We start from the raw sequence: 15799 nt of genomic DNA, 5'->3' as shown, positions 1-15799 counted from the left end.
CTGTAATTAACCCTCTATCAGTCTAGTTAACCCACAAGCCCCTGAGCAGCGCTGTAATTAACCCTCTATCAGTCTAGTTAACCCACAAGCCCCTGAGCAGCGCTGTAATTAACCCTCTATCAGTCTAGTTAACCCACAAGCCCCTGAGCAGCGCTGTAATTAACCCTCTATCAGTCTAATTAACCCACAAGCCCCTGGGCAGCGCTGTAATTAACCCTCTATCAGTCTAGTTAACCCACAAGCCCCTGAGCAGCGCTGTAATTAACCCTCTATCAGTCTAGTTAACCCACAAGCCCCTGAGCAGCGCTGTAATTAACCCTCTATCAGTCAGTGGAAGTAAGAGCAAAGACAACACACAAACTCCACCCAGCCACACACACACACACACACACCACCCAGCCACACACACACACACACACACTGACCACCCAACACACAGAAGTTATCAAAAGCTTGTTTTTTTATTCAACAATTTGACATCTTTCAGCGAGGTGTTTAGTAAAGAAACAAGATGGACGAAAATAAATGACAGAAGAAGATGAGGGTCGTTTATGATCATCATGACTACGAAGGGAACAGGTAAACAACAACAATCTCTGAGCATGATCAACTACAGCAGTGCTCTGAGGGAGGGATGGAGAGAGGAAGAGATGTATAGAGGGAGAGAGAGAGATGAAGAGAGACAGAGGGGAGGAGGGTGTTCTCTCCATCACTCCATGGTGTCCTGGTTCTCCTGGTCTCCTCCCAGGTAGACAGAGATAGAGAGATGAAGAGAGACAGAGAGGGGAGGAGGGTGTTCTCTCCATCACTCCATGGTGTCCTGGTTCTCCTGGTCTCCTCCCAGGTAGACAGAGATAGAGAGATGAAGAGAGACAGAGAGGGGAGGAGGGTGTTCTCTCCATCACTCCATGGTGTCCTGGTTCTCCTGGTCTCCTCCCAGGTCATCACCAGGTTCTTTGCCCTCCTTGCTTCTCTTACTCTTCTTGTGTTTGTGTCTCCTGTGACCGTCTCCTTCTTCACTATCATGTCTCCTCCTGCTGCTACTGCTCAGAGAGAGGGAGAGAGAGAGAGAGGGAGGAGGGGAGAGAGAGAGAGGGAGGAGGGGAGAGAGGGAGGAGGGGAGGAGGGGAGAGAGGGAGGAGAGAGGGAGAAGGAGGGAGAGAGAGGGGGGAGAGAGGAGAGAAGAGAGGGAGGAGAGAGAAGAGGGAGGAGAGAGAGGGGAGGAGAGAGAGACAGGAGAGAGGGGAAGAGAGACAGGAGAGAGGGGGAGGAGAGAGAGACAGGAGAGAGGAGGAGGAGAGAGAGAGACAGGAGAGAGAGACAGGAGAGAGGAGGAGGAGAGAGAGAGACAGGAGAGAGGAGGAGGAGAGAGAGAGACAGGAGAGAGGGGGAGGAGAGAGAGAGGGGAGGAAAGGAAGACAGTTGTTATTCTGATTCAGAGAGACAACAAAGAGGTGAAATAGTGTGTGTGTGTGTGTGTAACGTACCTGCGTGATGACTTGTGTCTCCCCTCCTCTTTCTCTCTGTGTCTTCTCTCTCTGTGTCTCTCCTCCTTCTCACGGCTCGACCTCTCTCTGTGACGCTCTCCCCCTCCGCCACCACTGCCACGGTCGCCGCCTCCACGGTCACCGCCGCCGCGGTCAACGCCTCCACGGTCACCGCCTCCACGGTCACCGCCGCCACGGTCACCGCTGCTATAGCCACGCTCCGCCTGGTACTCACGGTAACCGCGGTACCGCTCCTCGTCACTATGGAGACCAGACATGATTATAAAAAAATCGGCTTTTCTTGATTGAAACAACTCATCTCACTGTTCAATCTGTTGGTCGTTGTTAAACAGATGTTGTTCTCTCATGGTAGAGAATATGTGAAACTGGAAGAGATAGTGTGTGACCATGCATGCGTCTGAATGTGTGTTTGTGTGTTAACGTGTACATGTGTAACGTAGGGTCCGTGAAAATCTGTTTCTTCTCATATTCTGTGTTCTCCGTTCTGTTCTGTTTTTCCAGGTTTCAGTTTACCTCAGTTTCAGGTTCTCTCAAAAACCACACTTTAATAGAACAACAACTCAATTGGATTGTTCTAAGTCCACAACAATGCTTAAACCACATCAGGAGAGCACGTTTCAGGTCTGGTCATGTTTTTCTATTGTATTTTTTTGGGTTGTAGTTATCCTTTAATTCCATTGCCCACCTAGCAAGAGGCTGTTGTTAGCTGTGTTTTTGTAGCGCCCATGTGATAGTAGAGTTTGCTAAACAAATCGGCACTGGATTGATGCAAATAAATCATGATATGATTCTGCCAGGTAAGCACAGGCTACTTTTGTAGCTAACATTTAATTGAGAGTTTTTTGGGAGAAAAACTTTCCAACTACCAGAATATTTTTCATTAGCATCATGGCTAACGGCTACATAAAATGGTAGCTGCATGCACCTATAATAATATAATAATACTATGCCATTTAGCAGACGCTTTTATCCAAATCGACTTAGTCATGTGTGCATACATTTTTACGTATGCACCTCACACACAGACGGATAATTCTTCTTCAGACAGTTGAAATACGAATCACTGATGCACTCCGCTAATATCTTCTGATAAACTTGGGCTAATTAATTTAAATGTTCAATATATTTAGCAGAATACATTTTTTAAATATTGTTGAATTCAGTTTTGTCGTCTGGATTCTGTGATCCCGTCCGCGGTCTCCAGATTTTATAGGGCCCTTGTAACGGAGTTAAGAACGTGCCGTGAGCGCAATCCACAGCTAGCAATCGAATTCAATATTTTTCTATAGCTCAGCTGGTTTGTGCGTTGTCAAGGAATGCGGTCACTTGTGTTTGCGAGCAGAGGACCACTGGTTGGAGCCCGGTATGGGGACAGGGACAGTGGGGGAAGATATACAGTTAGCAGAACACTGACCTTGGCTTCATGTCTCACAGTGTCCTTGACTAACCCGTAGTCACTGTGTCCTTGACTAACCCGTAGCCACTGTGTCCTTGACTAACCCGTAGCCACAGTGTCCTTGACTAACCCGTAGTTACTGTGTCCTTGACTAACCAGTAGTCACTGTGTCCTTGACTAACCAGTAGTCACTGTGTCCTTGACTAACCCGTAGTCACTGTGTCCTTGACTAACCCGTAGCCACTGTGTCCTTGACTAACCTGTAGTCCCTGTGTCCTTGACTAACCCGTAGTTACTGTGTCCTTGACTAACCCGTAGTTACTGTGTCCTTGACTAACCTATAGTCACTGTGTCCTTGACTAACCTGTAGCCACTGTGTCCTTGACTAACCTGTAGTCCCTGTGTCCTTGACTAACCTATAGTCACTGTGTCCTTGACTAACCCGTAGCCACTGTGTCCTTGACTAACCTGTAGTCCCTGTGTCCTTGACTAACCCGTAGTCACTGTGTCCTTGACTAACCCGTAGTCCCTGTGTCCTTGACTAACCTGTAGTCCCTGTGTCCTTGACTAACCCGTAGTTACTGTGTCCTTGACTAACCCGTAGTCACAGTGTCCTTGACTAACCCGTAGTCCCCGTGTCCTTGACTAACCCGTAGTCCCCGTGTCCTTGACTAACCCGTAGTCCCCGTGTCCTTGACTAACCCGTAGTCCCCGTGTCCTTGACTAACCCGTAGTCCCGTGTCCTTGACTAACCCGTAGTCCCGTGTCCTTGACTAACCCGTAGTTACTGTGTCCTTGACTAACCCGTAGTCCCCGTGTCCTTGACTAACGCGTAGTTACTGTGTCCTTGACTAACCCGTAGTCCCCGTGTCCTTGACTAACCCGTAGTCCCCGTGTCCTTGACTAACCCGTAGTTACTGTGTCCTTGACTAACCCGTAGTCCCTGTGTCCTTGACTAACCCGTAGTTACTGTGTCCTTGACTAACCCGTAGTCCCTGTGTCCTTGACTAACCCGTAGTCCCTGTGTCCTTGACTAACCCGTAGTTACTGTGTCCTTGACTAACCCGTAGTCCCCGTGTCCTTGACTAACCCGTAGTTACTGTGTCCTTGACTAACCCGTAGTTACTGTGTCCTTGACTAACCCGTAGTTACTGTGTCCTTGACTAACCCGTAGTCCCCGTGTCCTTGACTAACCCGTGGTCCCTGTGTCCTTGACTAACCCGTAGTCCCTGCGTCCTTGACTAACCCGTAGTCACTGTGTCCTTGACTAAACCGTAGTCCCTGTGTCCTTGACTAACCCGTAGTCCCTGTGTCCTTGACTAACCCGTAGTCCCTGTGTCCTTGACTAACTAGTAGTCACTGTGTCCTTGACTAACCCGTAGTCCCTGTGTCCTTGACTAACCCGTAGTCCCTGTGTCCTTGACTAACCAGTAGTCACTGTGTCCTTGACTAACCCGTAGTCCCTGTGTCCTTGACTAACCCGTAGTCCCTGTGTCCTTGACTAACCCGTAGTCACTGTGTCCTTGACTAACCTGTTGTAAGCCATAGCGGAGGGGCTGTGCTCTCTCTCCCTCTCCCTCTCATGTGGTCTCTCCCTGGGTCTCTCTCTCCCCTTCTCCCTCTTGTCCTCCAGTCTGGGTCCTGGTCCTGGTCCTGGTGGGAATTAGTAGAGGAAAGAACATCAGGTCAGACTGATTGATTGGTTATTGATTGATTGATTATTGGTCACTAGTAAAAAAAAAAAACATTAGCTGACAGGTGCTGACTAACAGAGAGTAAGGCTGGGATTCAATCTGATCACGCTTTGTCGGCTATGACCCTTTTAAAGGCAATGTTCCTGTGTTTACAGAGACCACATTCACGGTAACCGCTGCATATGTCAGCTCAATCAGATCTGCTATTACTCAGATCTACCGCTGATCACATTAAAGTAATACATTGTCTATACACGCTCCTGTTTAGGTTTACCTGGAGGGGAGTAGACCCACTGTTTAGACTGGTTTACCTGGAGGGTAGTAGTCCCACTGTTTAGACTGGTTTACCTGGAGGGTAGTAGTCCTACTGTTTAGACTGGTTTACCTGGAGGGTAGTAGTCCCACTGTTTAGACTGGTTTACCTGGAGGGTAGTAGTCCCACTGTTTAGACTGGTTTACCTGGAGGGTAGTAGTCCCACTGTTTAGACTGGTTTACCTGGAGGGGAGTAGTCCCACTGTTTAGACTGGTTTACCTGGAGGGGATTAGTCCTACTGTTTAGACTGGTTTACCTGGAGGGTAGTAGTCCCACTGTTTAGACTGGTTTACCTGGAGGGTAGTAGTCCCACTGTTTAGACTGGTTTACCTGGAGGGGGGGAGTAGTCCCACTGTTTAGACTGGTTTACCTGGAGGGGATTAGTCCTACTGTTTAGACTGGTTTACCTGGAGGGGAGTAGTCCCACTGTTTAGACTGGTTTACCTGGAGGGTAGTAGTCCCACTGTTTAGACTGGTTTACCTAGAGAGGGGAGTAGTCCCACTGTTTAGACTGGTTTACCTGGAGGGGATTAGTCCTACTGTTTAGACTGGTTTACCTGGAGGGGAGTAGTCCCACTGTTTAGACTGGTTTACCTGGAGGGGAGTAATCCTACTGTTTAGACTGGTTTACCTAGAGGGGAGTAGTCCCACTGTTTAGACTGGTTTACCTAGAGGGGAGTAGTCCCACTGTTTAGACTGGTTTACCTGGAGGGGAGTAATCCTACTGTTTAGACTGGTTTACCTGGAGGGTAGTAGTCCCACTGTTTAGACTGGTTTACCTAGAGAGGGGAGTAGTCCCACTGTTTAGACTGGTTTACCTGGAGGGTAGTAGTCCCACTGTTTAGACTGGTTTACCTAGAGAGGGGAGTAGTCACACTGTTTAGACTGGTTTACCTGGAGGGTAGTAGTCCCACTGTTTAGACTGGTTTACCTGGAGGGTAGTAGTCCCACTGTTTAGACTGGTTTACCTGGAGGGGAGTAGTCCCACTGTTTAGACTGGTTTACCTGGAGGGGAGTAATCCTACTGTTTAGACTGGTTTACCTGGAGGGTAGTAGTCCCACTGTTTAGACTGGTTTACCTGGAGGGTAGTAGTCCCACTGTTTAGACTGGTTTACCTGGAGGGGAGTAGTCCCACTGTTTAGACTGGTTTACCTGGAGGGGAGTAATCCTACTGTTTAGACTGGTTTACCTGGAGGGTAGTAGTCCCACTGTTTAGACTGGTTTACCTGGAGGGTAGTAGTCCCACTGTTTAGACTGGTTTACCTGGAGGGGAGTAGTCCCACTGTTTAGACTGGTTTACCTGGAGGGTAGTAGTCCCACTGTTTAGACTGGTTTACCTGGAGGGTAGTAGTCCCACTGTTTAGACTGGTTTACCTGGAGGGGAGTAGTCCCACTGTTTAGACTGGTTTACCTGGAGGGGAGTAATCCTACTGTTTAGACTGGTTTACCTGGAGGGTAGTAGTCCCACTGTTTAGATTGGTCCATCATAGGAGGCCATGGAGACACTGCACCTGGCATAGGAGGAGGGTAGCCACCTGGAGACAGAGACAGACGTTATAGTAGTGTGGAAGGATATACTGTAGTGAGGAGGAGGAGGAGGAGGAGGAGGATATACTGTAGTGAGGAGGAGGAGGATATACTGTAGTGAGGAGGAGGAGGATATACTGTAGTGAGGAGGAGGAGGATATACTGTAGTGAGGAGGAGGAGGATATACTGTAGTGAGGAGGAGGAGGATATACTGTAGTGAGGAGGAGGATATACTGTAGTGAGGAGGAGGAGGATATACTGTAGTGAGGAGGAGGAGGATATACTGTAGTGAGGAGGAGGAGGATATACTGTAGTGAGGAGGAGGAGGATATACTGTAGTGAGGAGGAGGAGGATATACTGTAGTGAGGAGGAGGAGGATATACTGTAGTGAGGAGGAGGAGGATATACTGTAGTGAGGAGGAGGAGGAGGATATACTGTAGTGAGGAGGAGGAGGAGATACTGTAGTGAGGAGGAGATACTGTAGTGAGGAGGAGGAGGAGGAGGAGGAGGAGGATATACTGTAGTGAGGAGGAGGAGGAGGAGGAGGAGGATATACTGTAGTGAGGAGGAGGAGGAGGATATACTGTAGTGAGGAGGAGGAGGAGGAGGATATACTGTAGTGAGGAGGAGGAGGAGGATATACTGTAGTGAGGAGGAGGAGGAGGATATACTGTAGTGAGGAGGATATACTGTAGTGAGGAGGAGGAGGATATACTGTAGTGAGGAGGAGGAGGAGGAGGATATACTGTAGTGAGGAGGATATACTGTAGTGAGGAGGAGGAGGATATACTGTAGTGAGGAGGAGGAGGATATACTGTAGTGAGGAGGAGGAGGAGGATATACTGTAGTGAGGAGGAGGAGGAGGATATACTGTAGTGAGGAGGAGGAGGAGATACTGTAGTGAGGAGGAGATACTGTAGTGAGGAGGAGGAGGAGGATATACTGTAGTGAGGAGGAGGAGGAGGAGGATATATTGTAGTGAGGAGGAGGAGGATATACTGTAGTGAGGAGGAGGAGGAGGATATACTGTAGTGAGGAGGAGGAGGAGGAGGAGGAGGATATACTGTAGTGAGGAGGAGGAGGATATACTGTAGTGAGGAGGAGGAGGAGGATATATTGTAGTGAGGAGGAGGAGGAGGATATACTGTAGTGAGGAGGAGGAGGAGGATATACTGTAGTGAGGAGGAGGAGGAGGATATACTGTAGTGAGGAGGAGGAGGAGGATATACTGTAGTGAGGAGGAGGAGGATATACTGTAGTGAGGAGGAGGAGGAGGATATACTGTAGTGAGGAGGATATACTGTAGTGAGGAGGAGGAGGAGGAGGATATACTGTAGTGAGGAGGAGGAGGAGGAGGAGGATATACTGTAGTGAGGAGGAGGAGGAGGATATACTGTAGTGAGGAGGAGGAGGAGGAGGATGATATACTGTAGTGAGGAGGAGGAGGAGGGGGATATACTGTAGTGAGGAGGAGGAGGATATACTGTAGTGAGGAGGAGGAGGAGGAGGAGGATATACTGTAGTGAGGAGGAGGAGGAGGATATACTGTAGTGAGGAGGAGGAGGAGGAGGATGATATACTGTAGTGAGGAGGAGGAGGAGGGGGATATACTGTAGTGAGGAGGAGGAGGATATACTGTAGTGAGGAGGAGGAGGATATACTGTAGTGAGGAGGAGGAGGAGGAGGATATACTGTAGTGAGGAGGAGGAGGAGGAGGATATACTGTAGTGAGGAGGAGGAGGAGGAGGATATACTGTAGTGAGGAGGAGGAGGAGGATATACTGTAGTGAGGAGGAGGAGGAGGATATACTGTAGTGAGGAGGAGGAGGAGGATATACTGTAGTTAGGAGGAGGAGGAGGAGGATATACTGTAGTGAGGAGGAGGAGGAGGATATACTGTAGTGAGGAGGAGGAGGAGGATATACTGTAGTGAGGAGGAGGAGGAGGATATACTGTAGTGAGGAGGAGGAGGAGATACTGTAGTGAGGAGGAGATACTGTAGTGAGGAGGAGGATATACTGTAGTGAGGAGGAGGAGGAGGATATATTGTAGTGAGGAGGAGGAGGAGGATATACTGTAGTGAGGAGGAAGAGGAGGATATACTATAGTGAGGAGGAGGAGGAGGATATACTGTAGTGAGGAGGAGGAGGAGGATATACTGTAGTGAGGAGGAGGATATACTGTAGTGAGGAGGAGGATATACTGTAGTGAGGAGGAGGATATACTGTAGTGAGGAGGAGGATATACTGTAGTGAGGAGGAGGAGGAGGATATACTGTAGTGAGGAGGAGGAGGAGGATATACTGTAGTGAGGAGGAGGAGGAGGATATACTGTAGTGAGGAGGAGGAGGAGGATATACTGTAGTGAGGAGGAGGAGGAGGATATACTGTAGTGAGGAGGAGGAGGAGGAGGATATACTGTAGTGAGGAGGAGGAGGAGGAGGATATACTGTAGTGAGGAGGAGGAGGAGGATATACTGTAGTGAGGAGGATATACTGTAGTGAGGAGGAGGATATACTGTAGTGAGGAGGAGGAGGAGGATATACTGTAGTGAGGAGGAGGAGGAGGAGGATATACTGTAGTGAGGAGGAGGAGGAGGATATACTGTAGTGAGGAGGAGGAGGAGGATATACTGTAGTGAGGAGGAGGAGGAGGATATACTGTAGTGAGGAGGAGGAGGAGGATATACTGTAGTGAGGAGGAGGAGGAGGATATACTGTAGTGAGGAGGAGGAGGAGATATTGTAGTGAGGAGGAGGAGGAGGATATATTGTAGTGAGGAGGAGGAGGAGGATATACTGTAGTGAGGAGGAGGAGGATATACTGTAGTGAGGAGGAGGAGGATATACTGTAGTGAGGAGGAGGAGGATATACTGTAGTGAGGAGGAGGAGGATATACTGTAGTGAGGAGGAGGAGGATATACTGTAGTGAGGAGGAGGAGGAGGATATACTGTAGTGAGGAGGAGGAGGAGGATATACTGTAGTGAGGAGGAGGATATACTGTAGTGAGGAGGAGGATATACTGTAGTGAGGAGGAGGATATACTGTAGTGAGGAGGAGGATATACTGTAGTGAGGAGGAGGAGGAGGATATACTGTAGTGAGGAGGAGGAGGAGGATATACTGTAGTGAGGAGGAGGAGGAGGATATACTGTAGTGAGGAGGATATACTGTAGTGAGGAGGAGGATATACTGTAGTGAGGAGGATATACTGTAGTGAGGAGGAGGAGGAGATACTGTAGTGAGGAGGAGATACTGTAGTGAGGAGGGGGAGGAGGATATACTGTAGTGAGGAGGAGGAGGAGGATATATTGTAGTGAGGAGGAGGAGGAGGATATACTGTAGTGAGGAGGAGGATATACTGTAGTGAGGAGGAGGATATACTGTAGTGAGGAGGAGGAGGAGGAGGATATACTGTAGTGAGGAGGAGGATATACTGTAGTGAGGAGGAGGATATACTGTAGTGAGGAGGAGGATATACTGTAGTGAGGAGGAGGATATACTGTAGTGAGGAGGAGGATATACTGTAGTGAGGAGGAGGAGATACTGTAGTGAGGAGGAGGAGGAGGAGGATATACTGTAGTGAGGAGGAGGAGGAGGAGGATATACTGTAGTGAGGAGGAGGATATATTGTAGTGAGGAGGAGGAGGAGGATATACTGTAGTGAGGAGGAGGAGGAGGAGGATATACTGTAGTGAGGAGGAGGAGGAGGAGGATATACTGTAGTGAGGAGGAGGATATACTGTAGTGAGGAGGAGGATATACTGTAGTGAGGAGGAGGATATACTGTAGTGAGGAGGAGGATATACTGTAGTGAGGAGGAGGATATACTGTAGTGAGGAGGAGGATATACTGTAGTGAGGAGGAGGATATACTGTAGTGAGGAGGAGGATATACTGTAGTGAGGAGGAGGATATACTGTAGTGAGGAGGAGGATATACTGTAGTGAGGAGGAGGAGGAGGAGGATATACTGTAGTGAGGAGGAGGAGGAGGAGGATATACTGTAGTGAGGAGGAGGAGGAGGATATACTGTAGTGAGGAGGAGGAGGAGGATATACTGTAGTGAGGAGGAGGAGGAGGATATACTGTAGTGAGGAGGAGGAGGAGGATATACTGTAGTGAGGAGGAGGAGGAGGATATACTGTAGTGAGGAGGAGGAGGAGGATATACTGTAGTGAGGAGGAGGAGGAGGATATACTGTAGTGAGGAGGAGGAGGAGGATATACTGTAGTGAGGAGGAGGAGGAGGATATACTGTAGTGAGGAGGAGGAGGAGGATATACTGTAGTGAGGAGGAGGAGGAGGATATACTGTAGTGAGGAGGAGGAGGAGGATATACTGTAGTGAGGAGGAGGAGGAGGATATACTGTAGTGAGGAGGAGGAGGAGGATATACTGTAGTGAGGAGGAGGAGGAGGATATACTGTAGTGAGGAGGAGGAGGAGGATATACTGTAGTGAGGAGGAGGAGGAGGATATACTGTAGTGAGGAGGAGGAGGAGGATATACTGTAGTGAGGAGGAGGAGGAGGATATACTGTAGTGAGGAGGAGGAGGAGGATATACTGTAGTGAGGAGGAGGAGGAGGATATACTGTAGTGAGGAGGAGGAGGAGGATATACTGTAGTGAGGAGGAGGAGGAGGATATACTGTAGTGAGGAGGAGGAGGAGGATATACTGTAGTGAGGAGGAGGAGGAGGATATACTGTAGTGAGGAGGAGGATATACTGTAGTGAGGAGGAGGATATACTGTAGTGAGGAGGAGGAGGAGGATATACTGTAGTGAGGAGGAGGAGGAGGAGGATATACTGTAGTGAGGAGGAGGAGGAGGATATACTGTAGTGAGGAGGAGGAGGAGGATATACTGTAGTGAGGAGGAGGAGGAGGATATACTGTAGTGAGGAGGAGGAGGAGGATATACTGTAGTGAGGAGGAGGAGGAGGAGGATATACTGTAGTGAGGAGGAGGAGGATATACTGTAGTGAGGAGGAGGAGGAGGAGGATATACTGTAGTGAGGAGGAGGAGGATATACTGTAGTGAGGAGGAGGAGGATATACTGTAGTGAGGAGGAGGAGGATATACTGTAGTGAGGAGGAGGAGGAGGAGGATATACTGTAGTGAGGAGGAGGAGGAGGATATACTGTAGTGAGGAGGAGGAGGAGGATATACTGTAGTGAGGAGGAGGAGGAGGATATACTGTAGTGAGGAGGAGGATATACTGTAAGGAGGAGGAGGATATACTGTAAGGAGGAGGAGGATATACTGTAGTGAGGAGGAGGAGGAGGATATACTGTAGTGAGGAGGAGGAGGAGGATATACTGTAGTGAGGAGGAGGAGGAGGATATACTGTAGTGAGGAGGAGGAGGAGGATATACTGTAGTGAGGAGGAGGAGGAGGATATACTGTAGTGAGGAGGAGGAGGAGGATATACTGTAGTGAGGAGGAGGAGGAGGAGGATACACTGTAGTGAGGAGGAGGAGGAGGTTATACTGTAGTGAGGAGGAGGAGGAGGATATACTGTAGTGAGGAGGAGGAGGAGGAGGATATACTGTAGTGAGGAGGAGGAGGATATACTGTAGTGAGGAGGAGGAGGAGGAGGATATACTGTAGTGAGGAGGAGGAGGATATACTGTAGTGAGGAGGAGGAGGAGGATATACTGTAGTGAGGAGGATATACTGTAGTGAGGAGGAGGAGGATATACTGTAGTGAGGAGGAGGAGGATATACTGTAGTGAGGAGGAGGAGGATATACTGTAGTGAGGAGGAGGAGGAGGATATACTGTAGTGAGGAGGAGGAGGATATACTGTAGTGAGGAGGAGGAGGATATACTGTAGTGAGGAGGAGGAGGAGGATATACTGTAGTGAGGAGGAGGAGGAGGATATACTGTAGTGAGGAGGAGGAGGATATACTGTAGTGAGGAGGAGGAGGAGGAGGATATACTGTAGTGAGGAGGAGGAGGATATACTGTAGTGAGGAGGAGGATATACTGTAGTGAGGAGGATATACTGTAGTGAGGAGGATATACTGTAGTGAGGAGGATATACTGTAGTGAGGAGGAGGAGGATATACTGTAGTGAGGAGGAGGAGGATATACTGTAGTGAGGAGGAGGAGGATATACTGTAGTGAGGAGGAGGATATACTGTAGTGAGGAGGAGGAGGAGGATATACTGTAGTGAGGAGGATATACTGTAGTGAGGAGGAGGAGGATATACTGTAGTGAGGAGGAGGAGGATATACTGTAGTGAGGAGGAGGAGGATATACTGTAGTGAGGAGGAGGAGGAGGATATACTGTAGTGAGGAGGAGGAGGAGGATATACTGTAGTGAGGAGGAGGAGGATATACTGTAGTGAGGAGGAGGAGGAGGATATACTGTAGTGAGGAGGAGGAGGATATACTGTAGTGAGGAGGAGGAGGAGGATATACTGTAGTGAGGAGGAGGAGGAGGATATACTGTAGTGAGGAGGAGGAGGAGGATATACTGTAGTGAGGAGGAGGAGGAGGATATACTGTAGTGAGGAGGAGGATATACTGTAGTGAGGAGGAGGATATACTGTAAGGAGGAGGAGGATATACTGTAGTGAGGAGGAGGAGGAGGATATACTGTAGTGAGGAGGAGGAGGAGGATATACTGTAGTGAGGAGGAGGAGGAGGATATACTGTAGTGAGGAGGAGGAGGAGGATATACTGTAGTGAGGAGGAGGAGGAGGATATACTGTAGTGAGGAGGAGGAGGAGGATATACTGTAGTGAGGAGGAGGAGGAGGAGGATATACTGTAGTGAGGAGGAGGATATACTGTAGTGAGGAGGAGGAGGAGGAGGATATACTGTAGTGAGGAGGAGGAGGAGGAGGATATACTGTAGTGAGGAGGAGGAGGATATACTGTAGTGAGGAGGAGGAGGAGGATATACTGTAGTGAGGAGGAGGAGGAGGATATACTGTAGTGAGGAGGAGGAGGAGGATATACTGTAGTGAGGAGGAGGAGGATATACTGTAGTGAGGAGGAGGAGGATATACTGTAGTGAGGAGGAGGAGGATATACTGTAGTGAGGAGGAGGAGGATATACTGTAGTGAGGAGGAGGAGGATATACTGTAGTGAGGAGGAGGAGGAGGATACACTGTAGTGAGGAGGAGGAGGAGGATATACTGTAGTGAGGAGGATATACTGTAGTGAGGAGGAGGAGGATATACTGTAGTGAGGAGGAGGAGGAGGATATACTGTAGTGAGGAGGAGGAGGATATACTGTAGTGAGGAGGAGGAGGAGGATATACTGTAGTGAGGAGGAGGAGGAGGATATACTGTAGTGAGGAGGAGGAGGAGGATATACTGTAGTGAGGAGGAGGATATACTGTAGTGAGGAGGAGGAGGATATACTGTAGTGAGGAGGAGGAGGATATACTGTAGTGAGGAGGAGGAGGATATACTGTAGTGAGGAGGATATACTGTAGTGAGGAGGAGGAGGATATACTGTAGTGAGGAGGAGGAGGATATACTGTAGTGAGGAGGAGGAGGATATACTGTAGTGAGGAGGAGGAGGATATACTGTAGTGAGGAGGAGGAGGAGGATATACTGTAGTGAGGAGGAGGAGGAGGATATACTGTAGTGAGGAGGAGGAGGATATACTGTAGTGAGGAGGAGGAGGATATACTGTAGTGAGGAGGAGGAGGATATACTGTAGTGAGGAGGAGGAGGATATACTGTAGTGAGGAGGAGGAGGATATACTGTAGTGAGGAGGAGGAGGAGGATATACTGTAGTGAGGAGGAGGAGGATATACTGTAGTGAGGAGGAGGAGGATATACTGTAGTGAGGAGGAGGAGGATATACTGTAGTGAGGAGGAGGAAGAGGATATACCTGTCATAGGAGGAGGGAAGCCACCTGAGGGACAATAAACAATGATGAGATTATTACAATATTGTGTGTGTACATTTCAGTGTGTGTGTGTGTGTGTGTGTGTGTGTGTGTGTGTGTGTGTGTGTGTGTGTGTGTGTGTGTGTGCATTTCAGTGTGTACCCACCTAAAAACCTTTGTGTACCCACCTAAAAACCTTACACATGGAATTACAATACTTCCCATATCAATTAGGGCCGGGACGATACCAGTATCGTAATATTTTTTCCAGAGCAAAAACAGGAAGTAGACTAAACTGTTTGGTCCTTTAACAACCCGCTGGATGTAAAATATTGAGCTTTAGCTTAGAAAATAAATAAATGTGACTCTGGATGACAACATGATGTTTGTTTCCAACATCAGGGCTGTTTTCCTAAAGAAGTTAAAACCGCTTCGTGTTCGGTTTCCTTGCCACGATACTAACGAGTATTGCAATACTGGCGCCTAATATCAATAAAACGTTGCTTCCCAAATGGTAACCTATTCCCTATATAGTGCACTACTTTTGACCACAGTCCTAAGGGCCCTGCTTAAAACAAGTGCATTTTATAGGCCAGGGATAGGGTCCCATTTGGGACTCAGTCTATATGTTTCTAAATGAGGCAAATGGATTGATTTAATACAATTTAATATAATAACAACATATTATTAATTGAAAGTGATTGAGAGTGAGGCCTCATCCGAAAATGGTGCCCAATTCCCATAGGACCCTAGTCAACAGTAGTGCACTACATAGTGAGCCATTTTGGACAGATTTATATAATATAATATAGATTGAAAGTGATAGGTGTGTTGTCGCCCCCTACCTGTGGGGAAGGGGTATGGTGGAACGGGACGTCCATCATATCCACCTGGATGGCCACTGCAAAAAAAAAAAAAAAAGAAAGTTCAATATATCAAAGTCCTCATTATCATATCATCCTATACTTTAGACGACAATTACATATTGATCCAATCAATCATATTAAATGGATATTTCGGGAGCCAATGTTAAATAGCATTAGCATGCTAGCAGATACCCATAGACTTCCAGTCAATGTGCTAATGCTATTTAACAGATCAGCTTTTTGTTGTTGTAAATAATTGGTTAACAGATCATAATTGGGCTGCCTGTGTAAACGCAGCCTTAGATCTCTACAAGTACATAGAGGGGGGGGAGGCTAGGGGTCAATCTAGGGGTCATGTCTACAAGGTGGAGCTGTGGAGCGGTCTTACCTGTCCAAAGTGGGGATGAGAGAGGGAGGGGGGCCGCTGGGAGGGGGGAAACCTGCAGACACACACAGTGTTACCATCAAGACAAACACACTGATACATTGTACCTGTTGAGTCTATACCACATTATGAATATGATATCACCACACTGATACATTGTAACTGTTGAGTCTATACCACATTATGAATATGATATAACCACACTGATACATTGTAACTGTTGAGTCTATACCACATTATGAATATGATATC

The 15799-nt window shown here is 48.0% G+C and overlaps 1 protein-coding gene across 6 annotated transcripts in view; it reads right to left on the bottom strand.

The window, feature by feature from the left end:
- Positions 1 to 442: 442 nt before the first annotated feature.
- Positions 443 to 15799, bottom strand: part of fip1l1b (FIP1 like 1b) — a 36527-nt gene continuing 21170 nt past the window's right edge. For 3 of the 6 annotated variants that reach the window (XM_084195284.1, XM_084195288.1, XM_084195286.1), the window contains 7 exons: positions 15551 to 15602; positions 15142 to 15197; positions 14300 to 14323; positions 6362 to 6448; positions 4437 to 4557; positions 1488 to 1748; positions 443 to 1043 (listed from right to left, as the gene is read on the bottom strand). In XM_084195284.1, the coding sequence (XP_084051410.1) occupies positions 902 to 1043; positions 1488 to 1748; positions 4437 to 4557; positions 6362 to 6448; positions 14300 to 14323; positions 15142 to 15197; positions 15551 to 15602 (743 nt within the window). In that variant the 3' untranslated portion in view covers positions 443 to 901. Of the gene's footprint in view, positions 1044 to 1487; positions 1749 to 4436; positions 4558 to 6361; positions 6449 to 14299; positions 14324 to 15141; positions 15202 to 15550; positions 15603 to 15799 lie in introns of all 6 variants that reach the window. The other 3 variants (XM_084195283.1, XM_084195287.1, XM_084195285.1) reach the window with 1 other exon arrangement.

The sequence above is a fragment of the Coregonus lavaretus genome (assembly GCF_964263955.1).
Source record: "Coregonus lavaretus genome assembly, contig: HAP1_SCAFFOLD_499, whole genome shotgun sequence".
NCBI classification, from domain to species: Eukaryota; Metazoa; Chordata; class Actinopteri; order Salmoniformes; family Salmonidae; genus Coregonus; species Coregonus lavaretus.
Note: the sequence above shows the minus strand (reverse complement) of the source record. Positions and strands in the feature narration are given on the sequence as shown.